The sequence below is a fragment of the Squalius cephalus genome (assembly GCF_949319135.1).
Source record: "Squalius cephalus genome assembly, chromosome: 25".
Lineage (NCBI taxonomy): Eukaryota > Metazoa > Chordata > Actinopteri > Cypriniformes > Leuciscidae > Squalius > Squalius cephalus.
Window position 1 is genome coordinate 11,508,425 of NC_137146.1, and position 21,685 is coordinate 11,530,109.

Consider the following 21,685-nt stretch of genomic DNA (forward strand, 5'->3'; position numbering starts at 1 on the left):
CCTATAAAGTTCCGTATTAATTACAAGGTATTGCTACTGACTTATAAAGCCCTAAACGGCTTAGCTCCAGTCTATTTAACGGACCTTCTATCGCCCTATAATCCGTCGCGCTCTTTAAGATCACTAGGTTTGGGGCTTTTGGTCATGCCTAGGATATCTAGGTCCACCAAAGGAGGGAGAGCATTTTCACATTTAGCTCCAAAACTCTGGAATAGTCTTCCAGATACTGTTCATTGCTCAGACTCGCTCTCCCAGTTTAAAACTAGATTAAAGACGCATCTCTTCAGCCAGGCATTCATATAATACTTTTAATCTTACAGTTAAATCCGACCTCTAGTTCATAGACGCCAGAGGAGAACTGGCCCTCGACTGAGCCCGGGTTCTCCCAAGGTTTTTTTTTTTCTCCATCAGGTCACCTGATGGAGTTTTTTCGGTTCCTTGCCACTGTTGCCTTTGGCTTGCTCAGTTGGGGATATTTAATTTAATTAATCAATCAATCAATCAACAATACTATTGATCAGCATTACCAAACGTGGACGTTTTCCACTAGAAACAAACATTGATGTATTATTTTAATTTAATACTGTGAAGCTGCTTTGATACAATCTGTATTGTGAAAAGCGCTATATAAATAAACTTGACTTGACTGAACTAAATGCATCAGCAAAGTAAGAAAAAGTTTTTCTTTTGCAGCGATGCCATTAAAGAACCGGGTTACACTTGATTTTAAGGTGGCCGTCTTATAGTGTAATTATACGTTTAAGGCCCTGTTTACACCGAGTATTAAAATGCGTTTTGGTCGATCAGATCACAAGTAGATTGGTGTTTTAATCTGTTTATTTTGTCCTTTTTCAACCACTTCTGTCCTGATATCTTTGAGGGGAGGGTCTATATGTGGATAAATGCATGGACTTTTTCAGATCTTCCGATCTAATGGACGAAATAAGCTCAATCAATTTGAACGTGACCAGAGACGACGTAAAAACAAATGGAGAACAGTAGCTTTTGTTTCTGCTCTGATAGCGGCAAGACAACACCGTGGTGTACACAGTGAGCAGAAATCAGGAATGGTGAAGAAACATTTTGATTGGTACATTTTTCATCTTAAAACCAAACTTAGGTTTGGTTAGTGCGCTTCCCATAATGTTCACGCTTTAGGAGAGTAGGAGGAGAGTAGGTGGTCTTTTGTGGCTGTTAGAACATATTCAACCACATGAGCATCTACACTACGAAAGTATTCCAGTCGAATGCGTTTTCAACTACCTCTGGAAGTGGTCGAAACTGGACAAGCTCAAAATGTTTTAGTCCCCATTTTCATCCACTTGTGTACTGAGTAATATTAATATATACTTACTATAGGGCTAGGGTTAGGACAATTTATTGTAATTACTAAATTACTTTTATATATAATACATGTAACATGTAACAAAGACACTATAAAATAAAGTGTTACCAAGAACATTTTTGGGTTTCCCAAAGAATCTTTCATGAAACAGTTCTTAATAGATCTGAAGAAATGTTTAATAATCTGAAGAACCCTTTTCCACTGTAAAGAACCTTTTGTTTAATTGAAAAAATGGATGTTTAAGATTCTTTATGAAACCATAGATGTGAATAAAGAGTGTTGTCTAGTCTATATTTTGTCAGCATTGAGAAATTTATTTGGATATGACATTATAAACAAATGATTGTATGCCATCATTTTTCAGCTAAAGTGCGCATGTATAATTGTCAGCTATTATTGATAAATAATAAATAATTTGCTGAAGTTATTTATTATTTGCAAACAACTTAATGTTGAAGAAAAAAATATTTTTATATATATAAAATATTATTGTATATATATGTGTGTATATATATATATATAATTGTATTTGATAAATATTAAGAGATTTTTGTTTATTCTTTTATTAAATATATCATAATATATTTTTTTTATATTGTTTGTTGTGGTAGGGTTAGTGAAAATATATTTTTTTTTTATATTGTTTGTTGTGGTAGGGTTAGTGAAAATATTGTCAGGGCACTGATGTGGCCAGCAGAAAAGGAAAAATGAACCGGATTTGGTTAATGTGGAAAACTTATGTCCGATCACTGAACTTTACATCTCCTCTGTCCGTCAGCTTCCCATTATATATTCCGGCTCAGGGAGCTTAATTCAATCCATCAAGTATCCCCCTCCTCTTTCACCCTATTTCTAGCTCTCTTTCTCTCTCCTCTCTTTTTTCTTTTGGAACCGGTCTCCATTAATCTCAAACTCTGTCTAATTATCGTTAGCCTACACTGAGCGAGTGCAACATTTTCTCTAAAGGAAGCTGAAGAGTCATGGATGGTCTCGGAAGATACATTGATCCTTTTTTCCCAGGGTGCACTTTGTGTATGGTGACTAATAGTCCTGTTTTACGGCTTCACTGGCAGTGTTGTGGTAAAGACTCAGAACCCTGCCATTGATCGTCTCGTGCTGCAGATTTATGAGACACTCAACTGTGACTGTCTTGCAGACACTGGCTGCCACATTACCCTCATATTGAGCGAAATAGATACACTCTGTCACCTCAATATGTTAAAAACCAAACACATACGCATTAAAGTGATCTACCTTTGAAGTTTGCATCTGATGCAGTCAGACACCCTGTCTCGCCATGTTTGGAGATGATCATTTTCATTTTTCACTGGAATTTTTTTAACGTTTTCATCTAAAATGAGAGATTACGCAAGCACGGTCAATCGGTGAGTCATCAGACATCAAGATGAATTATTTAATTACACGTTTTGGACCATTTTAGAGCACCATAAAGAGTAACCAAGCAGTGTCTTCAATTTGTACTGTAATTTTCAGTATTTTAAATAAATCCATCATACAAGCATATGGCTCATGATGGACAACTAGTTAACTAATCAAGAGAAATCACTAATCACATAATAACTTAGTTTTCCTTTTTTATATTTCTATTGCTGATTTGCTGCTCAAGAAACATTGCTTATTATTATCAATGTTGATACTACTTTTTCAGATTTCTTTGTTGAATAGAAAGTTAGAAAGAACATCATTTATTTGAAGATTCTTTGTCATGATAAAAGTATTAATTTAAAAAAAAAAAAATCTTCCTGACCCCCCTAAACTTTTGAATGGCTGTGTATTTTTTGCTATGATACATTTTATCTTGTATCCCCTTTAAAGCAAGGTTGAAAGTATGTTTATTTGTTTGTTTTTTGCGCATCTAAAACCATACAAATGCATCAACATTTAAGTACAGTTGTTGTCATAAATAATTTTTAATCAGCCACATGGGATTCTGTTTCTACTGTTAAATATAAAATGTGTCTATAAAGGCCCATTCACATCAAGGACGATAAATATCGCACCAACGAAGACATAGTTCTAAAAATCTTTCCACATAAAAGAATAGCAGTGCTCCTACCACAACTGTTATGATAACGGCTCAGAGAAATTATATTGTTGGAATCGTGTGGACGGTAATATAGTTAGCTTTAAAGTTCTCGCTCTTGGTGTGAACGGGCCTTAAAATCGCCTGTATTAATAATGTGCTTCTGTTAAGGAGCTTTTTATTGCTGTCGTTCTCATTACTGCCGTCTCTTCCTCTCCTTTCCGCTCCCTCCTTGCCATTCTTTCATCATATCATGTCTTTGTCTGCTTGTCTTCTCACTGTCCTCTCATTGTTCCTGTACCTAGACCTAGTGAACCAGTTCTGTGAGCAGGTCCTGAACTTCTTGTTTTGTCCCTACTCTCCTGCCATAGCCCCGTCCTCCCCTGGTGTTGACTCCGTACCCTTGCAGCGAACAGGAAGTCAGAATGCCACAGGGACGTTTCCCAGAGGCGGCTATGCGTCCGGTCAGGGTGCCAATTACACGGAAACTTACCGCACATTGCCGTACTGCTCATCGGTGGAGTCTCCCTACAGCAAGTCCGGCCCTGCCCTGCCACCCGAGGGCACCCTGGCCCGCTCTCCCTCCATTGACAGCATTCAGAAGGATCCCAGGTGAGTTTGCATGCCTATTGGGCCTTTATCACATTCATAGTAGCGCTCATGCCAGGTGCAGATGGCAAATGTACACATATCAATCAAATTTTAGCTGGAAGAGCATCTGCTGAAAGGGTTTTCAGGGGTTGTTTGTATTTTGGAGGCCCTTTTTAGGGTGACCACCTGGTTATTGCTCTGTTGCAGGACAGCAGATGTGATTTTGCGGAACAATGCGGCACACATGGGAGAGAGATAAATGTAATACTGTTAGACTATGTAAATATAATTTAAATGAGTTGGAAAGCCTACACTCTTAAACATAAGAGGGGGGGGGGTCACTGACAACAGACTCACACTTAAGTCTGTTGTCGACAGACTCAAGTGTGTGAACTATGTCAGAAAGTGAACGTGCATCTGTATACTGTATCCAGTGTAGACAGCGTCAGTGATTATAATGGGTTCCATTCGTTTTTGTCACGATGCAACGCTCGCATCAATTGAAAGCAAATGTCAGCCGGCAGTGGGCGGGGCTTATTATGCAATGATGTATAACTATATGTCGACGTCTTGCTCTGGAGGCAGGCATTTGCAAATGTATTTGCCCATGTGACGTCACAGATCCCGCAATATCGAAACGAGTTGTTTTTGGAGCTTGGTTAAATAAATGCTTTGTTTATAAAGAGGAGGACCTTTTAAGCTATGAAACTTTTAAGATGTTTTAATGGTACAAAAACTTCTAAAGATCAAGGCAAATTTGATTTCTCATGTCATGACCATGACCATTCATATGTCATGATATTTGTATCAGGGGTGAAAGTATATTCAGCCTTCTCAGAAAACAACTGGTCATGACATAAATGAAAAGGAAGTGATTTTGTAGTAAAAGAGCTTCCTTTTGTACTCTTCACATTAAAGCAGTTGACTTATCAAAGGCTAATCCTGCTGGGTCATTATACTGCCGACACATCTTTTTCTGTCTACTGCTTGTGCAAATAAATCAATTGAATAAATAAATAAGGCAATTATAATAAATATTTTAGCTTGTGATACTCTGTTTCCCATGATTATGATTCTGTGTAAATGCATTTAGACGGCCTCTGCACAGGGTCGCACCACAAGGGCTTGCAGAGTCTTTTTACATTTATTTGTGTTGATTTAGAGTGGGATTTCTGGCTGAAATACACTATTGCTTGTTGTTTGTATATTTGCTAAGTAAATAGCTTTTGGAAGTACGTTGGTTTGTTGCACCTTTTTGCACTTTGGCTGCCAGGCGCATTGAACTCTATGCTATTTTTACAGACATCAACAGAAATTCTGATTAGTTTCTCGGGAGGATGATGTTTCTAAAGCCCCGTGCTGATAATAGAGATGCAGTCACTCAAAACATGCACTACACAAACAGGCATGATCATAAAACATTATGACAGGGAACATAAACTGTAACTTTATAATGTCACAAAAGATTTCAATTTCAAATAAATGTTGTTCTTTTGAAGTTTCTGTTTATCAAAATATTCTGGGGAAAAAACGCACATCACTGTTTCCACAAACATAAGCAGCTCAAGTGTTTTCAACATTGATAATAATAATTAATGTTTCTTGAGCACCAAATCAGTTTATTAGAATGATTTCTAAAGGATCATGTGACACTGACGACTGGATGCTGAAAATTCAGCTTTATATTTATATAAAATATATTACAACAAGAGTTATTTTAAATGGTAATAATATTTCACAGTATTCACAAGTTTTACTGTATTTTATCAAATAAATGCAACCTTGATGAGCATAAGAGACTTCTTTCAAAAACATAAAAAAATTCTAACCCACCCCAAACTTTTGAATGGTAGTGTACTTATCCCACATTTAATGTAAAAGGGAAAAACATATTAGCATATTTTGCTGCTTTTCTGGCTCTGTGACTTGTACATATTAATTTGATGGATTCTGCATTGATATTCAGTTGCTATGGTGTTCTGGGTGGTTGCTAAGGTGCTGAGTTATTTTAACCCTCTATGGCATGACTTTTTGTTTTTTGGGAAAAAAAATCTTTCACCCCATTTTTTGGGAGCTTGGGGGTCCTTGATAACATATCCATCATAAAATGTGCCCCCCCTCCACCCCTGAACCAGATATGGGTTTGTTGCCTCAGGGCAACACTGTGCTACGAGGGTACTAAAACTCAAAGGTTTTCTACATAAGTGGAATAAGGGAAAACAAGCAATATGTGCATTAGAAAATGATTTATTTTGACAAACATCAATCACAAATGGTTTTAACCTATCACAAACATCAAATAATCAACAAAAACAACTATTACTACTAATTACAACTAACACCCCCCATAACACTTTATGTATAAATTTTCATTTTCATATGAACATTTACACCAAACACTACACATACATATGGGGGGTGTTAGTTGTAATTAGTAGTAATAGTTGTTTTTGTTGATTATTTGATGTTTGTGATTGTTTTTTTTTTTATTGTTTTTTCTATGTTTATGTAACGTAGGGTGCTTTCACACTTGCATTTTTGGTGCACACCTGGGTTCGATTGACATCAGAGTTTGGTTTGATTGGATGAAAAACTCACCCTTTCCGAACCATACCCCAGTCTGAATAAAAAGTGTGGTCTGGTGGACGTATGATTTAATAAAACTTTGTGTTTGTGTGTTCTCACTCCCTTTTCTGGCAAACGTGACTGACGCACTGCATACTTTGGGGTGGTGGTGGTGGTGGGGGGGGGACACTTAAGCAATTAAAATGTCTTTTCCGTTGCTTTTTTTGTTTGTTTTTTACAGTTAAAATTACAGGAAAAAAAATACAATCACAACTAACACCCCCCATATGTATGTGTAGTGTTTGGTGTAAATGTTCATATGAATATGAACATTTATACATAAAGTGTTATGGGGGGTGTTATTTTTGTTGATTATTTGATGTCTGTGATAGGTTGAAACCATTTGTGATTGATGTTTGTCAAAATAAACAAAATAAAATAAACCTTCTAATGCACATATTGCTTGTTTTCCCTATTCCACCTATGTAGAAAACCTTTGAGTTTTAGTACCCTCGTAGCACAGTGTTGCCCTGAGGCAACGAACAAAAAAACACAGTTTTAGTATATAAATAAAAACAAAATAAATCTTTAAACAATCCAACATACTTCTTTACATACTGATGCACATGCATATATTTTTTAATAAAACAATATTTTAACTTAAACATGTTAAAAAGTGATATTTATCTTACTAATTGGTGGCACTCTGTAGCATGTGGTTTTGCTTCATTAAAGCACAGCTCCACCCCCCCAAAAAAGGTCACACCCACTTCAGCCCCTCATTTCATTGAACAGACATGTCAGGTGATATTATATATAAAAAAAATATATATAAAAAAATTAAAGGGGCGGTGTGAGGTCCAAAAATGTGGTTTGTTGCCTGAGGGCAACACCATGCCATAGAGGGTTAATGTGTTGCTAGGCGGTTGCTAGGGTGTTTTGGGTGGTAGCTAAGGAGCTATCAGTGTTTTTATTGTGTTGCTATGTATTGTTCTGGGTGTTTACAAAAGTGTTAATAATAGAACACCATATTCATGTCCATAGTACAAATTGTGTGTAATGAGTAGGAGTCACTAACCTACCATTAAGTATGAGAAAAGTAACAGTGATGCTTGCCTTTGCAAACACAATTATTTAATATTGACTACGGGTGAAAACCTATAGTAATGAAGACTTAGGGTATGTGCCAGCTCCATTTAAATATGAATACTTTTTTATTCTTCACACTTTTTTCTAAAGAAACTCTAGATGCCATAAGAAATCATTTGAAGATGTATTGTTCATTAAAAAAAAAAATCCACATTTTCCTTTAAATTCACACATTCTCTCAGTACCACTCAATTATCACACTTTATTTATTTTTAAAGGAGTCATTGATATGTGCAATTAATTAAATCACTAAACTTTTTTTCCATTTATTTTGTCTGTTAATTGGACAGAGTTGATCGCATGTTGCCATAATGCCATTATGGCTCCTCATCTGCTCGGTGTTACAGTAGTCCTGGGAAACTGGACAGCAGATAATTACTACTGGTGACACATACACTCTGCAGGCGTTTGCTGGAGCTGATCTTGGTTAGGCTAATAAATGCCACTGCAGTCTAGCAATATTGCAGTTTAGTGTTGTTAGTCCTTGCAGAGCTGATGACTATACTATTAGTGTTGGAGAAACTACTTTGAAATGGTCCAAGCTACACATAATGTAAAGAAACTGATGGATGGATGGATGGATGGATGGATGGATGGATGGATGGATGGATGGATGGATGGATGGATGGATGGATGGATGGATGGATGGATGGATGGATGGATGGATGGATGGATGGAGTGTGAGTTCTTTAGTCTGACTGTGAATAAGTGTGATTCATACAAAGGCAAGGATTTGCCTGGAGTCATTCAGTATGAATGGAGCACAACTGGGACCACCCACTTTTTCTGTGACCTTGGTTGCAGAAGTGTTTTTGCCATTCATTTTCTATAAGGATTTCAATAGTTTTATAGAGATCCTAGATTGAAGATGTAGTACCTATTATACAGTATGTGATTTTGACGCAGTATCTACTTATCCCATAATACATTGCAAATAATGTAATCACAAACAACAGTACAGTATAAAACTATTAACTATAAGTTACTGTTTGGATATGTAAAGTTAGTTTTTTGTGTGTCAAGTCATTCACAGTGCTTCATTGGAATAGGAGCTTGCTACAGAACTCATTTGGCTTGCTTCTTATTAGCATGGTAACTGCAACTTCTCTGATTGATGGATTCAAGGGATTCAGTGGTACCCAGTAGCTAGTAGTAGTAACCAACTCAGTAGCAGTACTGCCCTACAAAGGCAAAAGACCTTATGTCGCTAGAGTGTGGAACTGAGAAAAATGACTTTAAAGATTTTTAGTTGTCCCGCCAAATTAATTATAGGTAGGACACTGGAAATCTGGCAAATAGATGTTTTAGTAATGGAAATTATATACATAAAAAAATCTTGAGCTCAAACTTGACTTTTGACCTCTATTTTAAAGTTACTTTACTCTGCCTTTGTATTGTCAGCAAAAAGTGAGAAGTCATGCCAAGGCAAAAGGCAGTAACTTCCACATTATCAATATTTAGTTGCTGATCACCATTAACAAAATCATTATAGTAACACCTGTATAAAATCTAGTGATCATGGCATTTATTTTGTATGATTTACAATTATTTATAGCCATCTACTTATTGCTATCCTGTGCTTTGGTTGCATTCTGATGGCATTATTAATACATTTGACATGACAAAATACCTCCTATTAGTCCAGCGTTGACTCGACCGCGTTTAGGGCGGGGCTGAAGGCGAAGTTTTGGCACTCTGCCAGCTAGTTTGCAGAGCTTTAATTGTTGGTTGTATTCATCTGATACGGCAATGTGTAACGTTTTTCTGTCAACTCTGCATAATCCTTCGCGATCGATATCGCACGTTTGTCGATGGAGCGGGTTCAGACCATACTAAATGTTCTGAACGCTCTGAGGACATCAGAAGTTAGAGCGACTGATGGCAGCTGTACAAGTACACAGGCTACACCGTAATTTTAATTTTAATGGACATTAAAACGAAGGCAGATAACCGTACAATCTGGTAGGTAGCATTATTTGATTGAACACCGGCACAGTAACTTCATATTGACGCGCGGCTAAACAAAGGCAGAGCACCGTAACTCGTAATTTGAGCGTTCCAAAACAAAACCAAAGAGCGGTAACTGATGTTACGGTGTTCTGCCTTGGTTTCTCATGGGCTTTTGGAAGTTACTGTTAAGACAAATCATTATTTTCTCGAAAAAAAAAACGGAATTGATACAAGATTCTTGTCCACATGATAAAGAAGGTCTTGAATGTGCCAAAAATATAAATAACTCATTTTCGACCAAAAACGAAGTTACGGTCTTTTGCCTTTGCACGGCAGAGTAGCTCCTCACTGGGTTTTTTGTCCTTAAAAACAGTAGAAAATAAAATAAAAAATGTATTAATTAAAATAATACAAAGTTCTGTCATGAAACTCCAGATGGCGCAGGCTGATCCGCAGGCTAACTCAATCTGCTTGCAATCACATCATTCTCTATAGGGCACAGCTGATTGGTTCCTGCTGTATCAGTATCCAATGATCATAAAGTACTTGGTCAGCATTTGCTGTATCAGTTCCAGCGCTTTCAGAAACCCTTCCTCTTCCCCAGCTCCACCTGTATTGATCTGTTACGGGTAATTGCAGCAGCAGCATATCAAATCTATTTTGCCAAGACCAAACATATTAACATTGTCATATCCATTACCATGCCAAACACTCAGAGTTGTCATGACGTAAATATTTTTTTAATTACTTTAACATCTCATTTGTGGGATCTACTGTACATAAGCATATAACATATTTTAACGAATCAGAGCTCACAGTAGGTCTGTGTTGAATTGTTTATATTTGATAGTTTAAAATCAGTGTCTCTATGGTGACAATTAATGTTTTTTCCCCATCAGGAACCCTTCTGCTCTGTTGGATTTATGAGCAAACACAAGGCAAATAACCGATGACCCAAACACTGAAAAGCACTTGTTCTCACGTGTGACCAAATTCTAGCTTGATCTCTTGAGAAAATGGCTTATTTAATTGCATTTTTTGTGTATTTTCCTGTGATAGTAGACCGTAAGCAGGTTATGACTCTAATGAAGGTTATTTCTGTTCTGTTCTGTTCTGGTGTTCCTTCCCTAGAGATGAAGGGATGAGGGAGGACAGGTATGCTAACCGCACACTGCCACAAGTGCTGCAGCTCATAACAACTTTAGACATCCCTGGCCCACGGCAAGTGTGAAGCACTGCTAAAACGTGTTTTTTTGTATGAATTTGGAAGGGCAAAGTGTTTCCTTGGGTGAAACACTAAACTATTCAAAACAACAAAAAGAGTCTTTGACCTTTCCACCTGAAGGCAGCACGTGGTACAACCCAACAAGCGGGAAACAAAGCACATTACTGACAGCCCTATTTAACGGTATGAAGTCAGAATTGTTCTCAAGTGTCAAAACATTCTCGAGCAATTTTCATCCACAACACGCAAGTTATCAAAGTTGTGTGAAATTCATAATTCCCACAACTAACTGGCGGCTAGAACAACTGCCTCATAGAGAATCTTAGACAGGTGTTTGGGAGTTGTGATCCATATATGTGAAATCTGTCAATGACACGCTTTAATTTTATAAACAAAAAGTGCATTAGCAAGTTATTAACATTCATCATACGGCAAAACATTTGGTTAAAACACTCAGTAAAGTGTCAAACTTTGCAGCCACTCCTGTCTGCATCGGTGCTGTGACACCATGGCACTTGGCACGGAGTTTGCGAGAAAATCTTTGGCAGACATTATCGCATTACGGTTGCTGATGTGGAGCTATAAACAAAGTTATGAGCCATCTGCAGCGTGAAAGAACATGGAGGAAGAAGGGAGACTGAGGGATGAAGATAAATGAGTGTGATTGAAAGGGGGTTATTGATTTGTCGCCGTATCCCGCAGAGCTGGAGAGAAGAAGGGATTGCCTTCGGAAAATAAAGGGGTCTACCCTTCGCCTTCCCCCTTCTATTGATTAAAGCTTAGGTGCAAAACCTTCTTTTCAACACAGTCATTATTACCGGTCCGTGTACTTTTGCGTCCATTCCTTTTTCCTTTTTTAACTCGTAATTGAAAAACGAAAAACATGCTTTCTTCTTTATTGGTTTTTAGACTGGTGAAAAAATATTCACATACAAACTTATTTTCCTTATATACAATGCTTATTCAATTGAAAATCAAATAATTGACATACAACTTTTTTTCCGTTTGACAAAAATGCGAAATTTGATTTCTGCATTTTATTTGCGTTGACCTGGAACATTTAATACAGAGGACCCGGGAAGTCACCTGTGGGGAAAAAATAATAATAATCCGTGGCGACGGTTTTGCAATCCGTCCCCTCAGTTTATAAACCGTAGCCTACACACGAATTCTTAAACTGTTCCCTCGTTTTAACAAATCGTGCTCTCAGATTTGTAAACCGTGCTTTCAGTTTTTGCAATCTGTACCTACAAATTCATAAACCGTGCCCACACTTTCGCAATCCGTTCCCACGGGTTTGTAAACTGTACTCATGGATTTGTGGCCCCTCCCCCAGTCTGTGCCGGCTGATTCAACCGGGCCTCCTGTTTAGGTGTGGGATGCATATTGCATTGTGTTTTAACTTAATTAAATGGATAATTTCTTGAATTTTCTAAAAAACGACATTTACTTGTATCTTTAACGTCCATTTTTTTGGGAGGAAAAAGCTCAGTACAATAGAATAAGCAAAAAAAGAATTCACATATAAAAAACTTTTAAAAAAGGTTATATAAAAATAAAACATTCATAAATTATTTTATGATGAACATATTACTGTCTTAAATGAACTAATTTATAGTTATAAACGCAAATAATAATAATAATTATCATTATTATTATTACATTTAGGCTACATATTTAGAAGACGCTTTTATCCAAAAAAGGATCAATTCGTCAAATGTCAGTCATAATACAGGTTAGGCAAGGCAAGGCAAGGCAAGTTTATTTATATAGCACATTTCATACACAATGGCAATTCAAAGTGCTTTACATAGAAGAAATTAAAATAATAAAAAGAAATAAGAATAATTAAAACAGTTTAGAAAAATAAAAAATAAAATACAGTACAGTACAAACAGTCGGACGAACAGCGGCACAGTGCTCATTCAGTAAATGCACAGCTAAACAGATGTGTTTTGAGTCTGGATTTGAATGTGATTACTGTAGGAGCACGTCTGATCTCCTCTGGAAGCTGGTTCCAGCTGCGGCTGGCATAATAGCTAAAAGCAGATTCACCATGCTTCGAGTGAACCCTTGGTATTTCTAGCTGATATGATCCTAGTGATCTGAGTGATCTGTTGGGTTTATATTCAGTGAGCACATCTGCAATGTATTGAGGTCCTAGGCCATTGAATGATTTATATACCAGTAATAATACTTTAAAATCAATCCTAAATTTAACTGGGAGCCAGTGTAAAGACCTGAGGACTGGTGTGATATGTTCATATTTTCTGGTTCTGCTCAGAATCCTGGCGGCAGCGTTCTGTATGAGCTGCAACTGACTTATGGTCTTTTTGGGAAGGCCAGTGAGGAGTCCGTTACAATAATCCACCCTGCTGGTGATGAAAGCATGCACAAGTTTCTCTAAGTCTTGTCTGGAAACAAAGCATCTAATTCTTGCAATATTTTTCAGATGATAGTATGCTGATTTAGTTATTGCTTTGGCATGACTACTGAAACTAAGGTCTGACTGTGTCACACCAAGATTCCTGACTTGATTTTTAGTTGTTTGACCCCTAGAGTGAAGGTATGCGTTCACCTTGAGAACTTCATCTTTGTTTCCAAATACAATGACTTCAGTTTTGTCTTTGTTTAACTGAAGAAAGTTTTGACACATCCAACTGTTGACTTCATCAATGCATTGGCACAGGGAGTCAATGGGGCTGTAATCGTTAGGCGATAGGGCTAAGTAGAGCTGTGTGTTGTCTGCATAGCTGTGGTAAGCAATTTGGTTCTTTCTCATTATTTGGCTCATTGGGAGCATATACAGGTTGAACAGGAGTGGCGCAAGAATTGAGCCTTGAGGGACTCCGCATGTCATGGATGTCCACTCAGACTTATGGTCTCCTATACTCACATAATAACCTCTCCCATCTAAGTATGACCTGAACCATTTTAGGACTATCCCAGAAAGCCCCACCCAGTTTTCCAGCCTGTCAAGAAGTATGTTATGATCGACAGTGTCAAATGCAGCACTGAGGTCGAGTAGTACCAGCACTGATAATTTGCCTGAATCAGTATTTAAGCGAATATCGTTTATTATCTTTATGAGCGCTGTCTCTGTGCTGTGGTGCGGTCGGAAACCAGATTGAAAATTGTCAAAGTATCCATTCAAGCATAAGAATTTGTTCAGCTGATTGAAGACAACTTTTTCAATGATCTTGCCTATAAGGAAGATTTGAGATCGGCCTATAATTGCTTAATATGGTCTTATCCAGATTGTTCTTTTTCAGGAGGGGCTTGACAACTGCAGTTTTCAGGGAGTTTGGAAAAATTTGGTTAGACAATAATAATACAGGGCTAAGATTATCACAAATAAACACAAGATTTTGATGCATATCCAAGGGTTTGTGCAGAGTGTGGAGCGCGCACTGCATGGCACGGAGGCGCCGGCGCTTTCCTATCAACATCATTGCTGGTCATACAGAAAAGAATAATACATCATTCGCAACTATACTTTTATTTGAGTAAACTGGAGCGTGTCTCAAAAATGAACTGAAACAAAATGTAGCCTACATATAAAGCTTGAAATTTCCACTAAACGAACAAATTTGAATCGAAAGCAAATACCGTCTGATTATGTAATCCGTATGCATTTCATTATAATAAACACTTAAAATGCCTCATTATTTTTTCAGACACATTTATTACCATTAGCATATAAATCACCTATAAATCACCTCTCTGTATGGTTCCAGTGACATGACTCTTCTCATTCAGCACTGCGGGAAAAATATAATTTCCGGGTTCTAATTTGGCCTTATTTTTTTCCATATTAATTTGTGAATATTTTAAATGTTTAATAAATGGGCAAAAAGTCATAAACAAAAATCTGAAAATACGTCAATATTTATTTTTTTGCGCAGCATTTGGTGTTTTACAGTTCAAATTCAAATTTTGGTGTTCAACTTTGCGTTTTCATTTTTCATTTTTCAATTACGGGTTAAAAAAGGAACGAATGGACGCAAAAGTACACGGACCATTACCCAAGCTCCAAGGAGCCTTTTCTCTGCTTTGTTTTAATGTGAACGTGCACTCGAGTGGCGTCCTTGTCCGCTCAGGGACAAAAAAAAAAAAAAAATGCTTCTCGACGCTGCAGCATTGACATATACAAATGCACACTGTGAGTTACAGAAAGCATCTTGTGCCACTCAGATTTTGGAAGGTGATGCCCTTGAGTGGTTGGCTAAGGATGGTAAATAGAGAACCCTGCAGTGCCTATAAAAGGCTGGTTTGCATTATTCTGTGGAGGGTCTGTGAAATTGGAGGTCAACCTTCAGATACACATTACTGTGGCAGGGTGGCAATTTGACGCGTTAAGCAGCTTATGCACAGCAGTGCTGGGCTAGTTTTAGCTAAGCAGTATTTTGATTTCTACATGAGTGAGGTTTTATAAGACTCAGTGTTGGATTCATTGTTGGGTCTAACTTGCATACACACAAGTTAGATCCAACAATGATGTCTTTTGAAATCCCTCAGTTATTCAGTGTAGCAACAAAATGAACACTGCTTCAATATTACAATAGTATTGAGCCTGAAGTCATGTAAGGTCCTTTTACTACCATTGAAAACGGCTCCAGTTGAAACGGAGTGTGCAGTGTGAAATGAGAGACATGAAAGAATCACCGGTTTAGGATTGATGCAGTTCACCAATCAGAATTATTTCAGAGAGCCGAAGCGCCGCCATCATTGAAAAGCCCAAAGGAGATCTGTTTGAATGCAAGTCAATGGAAGAGACTTTATTTGGATTTTACAACAGAAAAAATCCCTTTTATACTGAAAAAAATTAATCAGAAATTGCTTGTAAATTTCACAAATAATTTCATAAATAAAAAAAAGAATCGGCAAGTAACACATTGAATTAAAAGTGAACTAGAAAGACTGAAATAGTATTTTCGGTTACACTGTATTTTAAGGTGTCAATGTTACAGTGTAATTATATATTTAAGTACTTAGTAATAATAATTAACTACATGTACTTACTATAGGGTTAGGGTAGGATCAGGATTTGGTTGAGGTTTAATTGCATGTAATTATGCAGAATTTACTGTTATTACTACGGTAAGTACATGTAACATAAGGACACTGTAAAATAGTGTTACTCTATTTTCTTGTAAAACCTACTTCAATAATCTTTGTTGTATTTACAACTTATATTTTTTAGTGTATGAGTGAAATCACAAGAGTTGTGTGACAGGTAGGATTTTTCCTGAAGTACCAATTCGCTTCTATACTCTGCCAACAGTTATTGAAAATCATAAAACGTACATGTTTCATATGGACTGTTAGTCTGTGCAGTAGCATTACTGATTCTGAATGAGTAGTTCAAAACGACGATTCATTTACTGTGTTCCTCAGAGATGCGCGACGGTCCTGCTCTAGATTTGTTTAGAACTATTTTCTACTAGTAGTAACCAGCAATATTTTGTCTAAAATGTAAGTTACTCAATATTACCTTCTTTTTATTGTGCTGTTGTTTAAAAACAATATCACATTCGCAATTGATTTGAATATCAGCACAGCTGTGATGCAGCTCGCCTTCTTTTAGAATAGTGATAGAAAAAGGTGATTGTTGTGCATTAGAAACACACCCAGCTCAAGTTGAGAAATGCCTCCAATATAGAATAAAATGCTGGAGATTCATGACCTCTACCTTAGCCATGCTATCTCTAACCTAACCTTGACTTGAATTGATAAATCACCCTTCTGTGTTTCCCTTCAAAGACTTATAGACAGCTGCATCTGTGACCCTGAGTGCGTCATTGCCCTCATATCTATGTTCAGATCAGTCACTTGAGAAACCCCTAACATGAAGATGTTGATAGCGAAACAGAATTGCACAAATGATACCTTGTATTATTATGAATGATGCATTTACTACAGCATGTGGTTACATTGCAATGCAGGAGTGCATATGTCATTGACTGTACAGGTGGGTTTATCCTGTGTTAACGTGAGGAACATTATGACTCCAGTGTGACTCAGTGCCAGGTGCTTTGTGATGGAAATTGAGTGCCTTGGGGTTTGTTCATAATAGCCATGCAAGCGACAGCTTTTGTTGGTGTATATATTGCTTTTTCAGTTTTTTGTAGTTTAGGTGGCAAAGAGTTTTTCAGTGTTGTCACATGTTGTCACATATCGGAAGATGGCATTGTCACATTTCAACCTTCCAAGTTTGCATCTGGTATTTATGGTAATTACTGTATCTGTCAAATGTTCCATTAGCCTGTTTGACTCTTGCTCTTCTCATTATTATAAATATTTATGATTTTTCTAAGGTGTTTAGTATCATCTGGGATTTGAAAATAAATAGACCCAATCGCAGGTGTACCGGTAACCTCCACAACCCACATGGTGACCAGTTTTAAAGTGCCTTTATTATGCTTTTTCTGATATATTACCTTTCATGTAGTGTGTAATATAGCTGTTTGGGAATGTAAAAGGTCTGCAAAGGTACAAATATCAAGTGTATGATAAATGGAGCTATACTGAACTGCCTGAAACAAGTCGTCAGTAATTGCAGTCTTGCCTCCTGCACGATCCTACATAGGTTTGTTACAAATTTGCACAATGCCAGCCTATGGTCTTCATTGGCTGCCTGCGAACAACGTCTATTTGACCTGCCCTCAAACACTATAGATGTTGCTGAGGCCTGGAAAAGTTTGGTCCGTGTTGTCGACATGTCGAGAAGACGCTGTTTTCTGCGCTGTGAAAGCAAATCCACTTTGCATGCACTTCCAAAGGATGAGGACTCTGGCCAAATTTATATGGTTAAAATCGGTGCCATCGTTAATGTTTGCATTACTGTGAATACAAGTACTGAGGAAGCTGAAATTCAGATATGGTAATGAGCTTTTTGTTTCCTACAAGCGGTAGACCAATCACAACTGACTGGGCCATCTGACCAATCAGAGTAGAGAAGGCTCTCAGAAAGGAGGGGTTTAGAGAGACGGAATCTATTAATCGAAGAGAAAAAAGGTGATGCTGCCAGATATATTATCAGAAAAATTTTGAATCTATGTAAACATATTGTAAGAATTAAAATAGCATAATAGAGGCACTTTAACCACACAGTGGGTATTTGGTATTCGGCCACACACGAAAAGATATTTCAAAATATCAAACCAATCAGCATCTGCAAACACATGTTGCTGTTCCAGAACACATTTCTTGAAGGTATAGTTCACCCAAAAACGTACAAATTCTGTCGTTTACTCACCATCATGTTGTTCCAAAACAGTATGACTTTCTTTGATCTGTAGAACATAAAAAAACATACATTTTTCCAGTCAGTGCTCACAAAAACCGTTTGGTTCAAAAGGTATTTCTTCAAAATGTTATCTTTTGTGATCTACACAAGAAAGAAAGTTGCAAGGTTTGTAACAATATGAGGGTGTGTATATGATGACAGAATTTTCATTGTTGTGTGAACTATCATTTAAAGTTCATACAAACCCGAATGTGAGAGAATTTTTATTTGTATTCCTTTTAAGTGTTTTAGGGCCACTGAAGTTTTGATTTAGGTATTTTTGGCATTGATGTATATGAATGCTACCTGAGTGCTCTGTATTAAAAAAAAAACAGTGAAAGGCAGTATGGATTCCTGGAATAGACAGATGGTGAGTGAATCAATGAACACAACAAGATGTGCGGTACGCAAGGTTAATGCACAGTGTCAGATACTTCAGGTTAATTCCATTGACATTCCCATAGCACCCAGGTTGAATTATAGGAAAATGTTGGCTAAGCAAAATCATGTCTTTAATGTTTGGGGTCACCACATTTTTAAGTGTTTATGAATATAACATTATCTGAGGTGGTGTGTTTTATGTGGTCGAGGCAGAGGTCGTTCGGCTGAGTCGTGTGTTTGGGCTGTACGATCAGAGGTCGAGATTCCACCATGTTGAATCTTGACAGTGACATTGTCCTAACAGTGACTCAAACCAAATCAAGCATTCAAAATCAATTATATGAGTCATTGAGGTTGGGTATACCTAAAGGTTGTTTTACACGGTACACGGTAACCACAAGATCCCAGTTAATTTTCAGCAGGACAGAGTCAGCAAAAAAAGTGACAGTCATGAATGACTTAGCACCACACGGTCTAGAATTTTTTTGGTGAAATTGTTATGATTATTATATGTCTTCAGAATTGCTGTTTCTAAAGTCACTCCCTTTTCCCTAAAAAGTGACATTCACTACATAGGGAATAGTGAATGAATGTGCGATTTCGGACACCACAAATGGCTGCCCATCACGCAGACCTATTCTTTTGTGGTTAGCCTATTTAATTTGAGTCGACTCCTAAGTTGTCCCCCCTTGATTACTGTTGCTAACCCATAGGAATGAAATGGAGATTTCTGTGAACAGTGTGATTTGTTTGTAAAATCTGCTCATTGACTGGTTATTATTTATACATGGGCTAGATTGCCAAGCATTTGGATCTGCTGTTTTCTTATTACTTTGTTAACTTATGCAGCAGTGTAATTTACAAACTGCTTAGTATGCAAATCAGTCAAACTTATGTCAGTATTAAAAAACAGTTTAATATAAAATTGCACTTAAAACTCACCGATCCCCCATATACTTACATTAGAAAAGCACACAAGCCTATTTGTGGCAATGGCAACACTTGATTGGTCAGTAATATTTTTAGCTCATTTTATATATAATATTCACAGTAATCGCTTCGTTCAGAGACGCAGCATGTTTTTTGCTCACAGCCATTGAATTAAAGCAGTTGCATTCGCGCGTTCAACACCACCTTGATGTTACATACCATTTAGTTGGATGGGGAAACATAGCAATTGTAAATGTAGCAAAAAAAAAAAGAAAAAAAAAAAATGTAGCATTAAAAGAAAAACATGTGTTCTGTATGTTATCTTGTTTGTTTTTGTTTTTTCAGCATCATTTTTCAGCATATTTCTAATTGCACAAACAAGCAACCAACACATACAGGGACGCTGATTGCGTCTTGAGCCTGAAAATTGCGGGAGCAGATTAGTCCTGATTGCGAGGAGCTCAATATAAGGACGGCGAACACGTGGTGGTGTTTACCACCATCTAATGTGATTAATCTGTTTGAAAGACAGGGTTTGATTCCTGCATCTACAGTTTCAGAAATTTCTCCATCTGTCCTCCCCTCTCTCTTTCTCCTTCCAGCGCATTTGTTTGTAAACCCATAATTGTGCACAAATAGCATGTTTCATGATGGCTATTAATGCTTGATTGGCTCTGTTGTGATTCAATTAATTCCACTAATAAGCTATACAACGATTACTTAATGACATTAAGTGCTCTTGACCAATTAGTTTACATCAACATGGTTGACCCCAAGACCCGTATACAGCATGACCATTACTTACTATTACAGTTTTTCAAATCACTTTGGCTCTTTTTTTGAAACATTCTCATCTCAACATTCTCTAAACTCTAATTGTCACGACTGTTTAATGGGACATCACAACATGTCTGCTAAATTAACACACAAAAATTTTAATTAATGTTTTAAAACCTAGTTATTATGTCAGAAAAATTGCCAATGCCACCACTTTTTTTTTTGTCATAGTGTGAGCTGTACTAATCAAATTGTGTTGTTTTTTTTTCAACCCTGGAAATGTTGCTTACAAATTGTAACTTTTTTTTTTACTCTGACTGCTTACTATACTATACAATATTGTCAGTTTTGTCTTGCTGAATGCTATTATGCATCACACTGAGCTTTTTACATACGGATTTCAAAAGTAGGGTACATTTTTACTGGGAAAAGTCAATACTACAAAGACAAAAAAATATGCACATTTGTAAATACAGTACATTTATTTTTGTTTCAGTGTGTTAGGCCTACATGTAATTCGAAAATCCGTATGTCCATTTTTACTTATTTCCTACATTTAAAGTTATATATAATGGACAGAAAATTGTTACAAAATGACATTCAGGAAAGCTTCATATGTGTGACCCTGGACCACACAACCAGTCACATGGGTAAATTTTTTTAAATTGAGATGTATGCATCATCTGAAAGCTGAATGAATAGTGTTTGTTAGGTTTTACAAAATATCTTCATGGAACATGATCTTTACTTTATGATTTTTGGCATAAAAGAAAAATCGATAATTTTGACCCATACAATGTATTGTTGGCGATTGCCACAAATAAACCTGTGCGACTTATGACTGGTTTTGTGATCCAGGGTCACATATGTCCTTTCACACTGTATCAGTTAAAGATTTAGAGATCTGAACTAACTGTTAAAAAAAAAATTCTCATTCGAAATTTGAGCCAAAGCAAAAAACTGTAAACAAGCATTGTAAACAATGAAATGAAAGTATGGTTTGCCTACGATATTGCTTTCCATTGTAGTTCTCCATGCATCTCCAGGTCTTTTGTTTGGTATCACGGTCACAAAAGAGGACAATCTGTATTTTCTCCATCTTTATTTATCTTTGACGGCTTTCTGAAATAGGCCATCATCTCCCCCAAAGGATGAGGCATAAAACAAGACTCTTCAGGGGGAGGACGTGAGGATCCATTTGTAAACCCGAGTGGGGCTATTTGCCGAGCAATACCGAAGCCTACAGCTCGTCTCTGGATTGAGGCTCATCTTTCTCTTTACAGAAGCCACTAATATCTTCAAAGGTCTTCTCCATCAGTTCTTTGACCTTCCTCGAAATGAAAAGCAAATGTTTGCTGTAAAGCTGCTGCGCACATACACAGGTGCACGTGAGTCACCTCACTCATGCGTTTTGATTTGTTCTGCTCCTTGTTCTTCTGT

At 37.1% G+C, this 21,685-nt stretch overlaps 1 protein-coding gene across 2 annotated transcripts in view; it reads left to right on the forward strand.

Moving 5' to 3' along the window:
• Positions 1-21,685, forward strand: part of ctnnd2a (catenin (cadherin-associated protein), delta 2a) — a 273,543-nt gene that overhangs the window by 163,304 nt on the left and 88,554 nt on the right. For both annotated transcript variants that reach the window (XM_079862649.1, XM_079862650.1), the window contains exon 9: positions 3,761-4,001. In XM_079862649.1, coding sequence (XP_079718775.1) covers positions 3,761-4,001 — 241 coding nt within the window. The remainder of the gene's footprint in view (positions 1-3,760; positions 4,002-21,685) is intronic.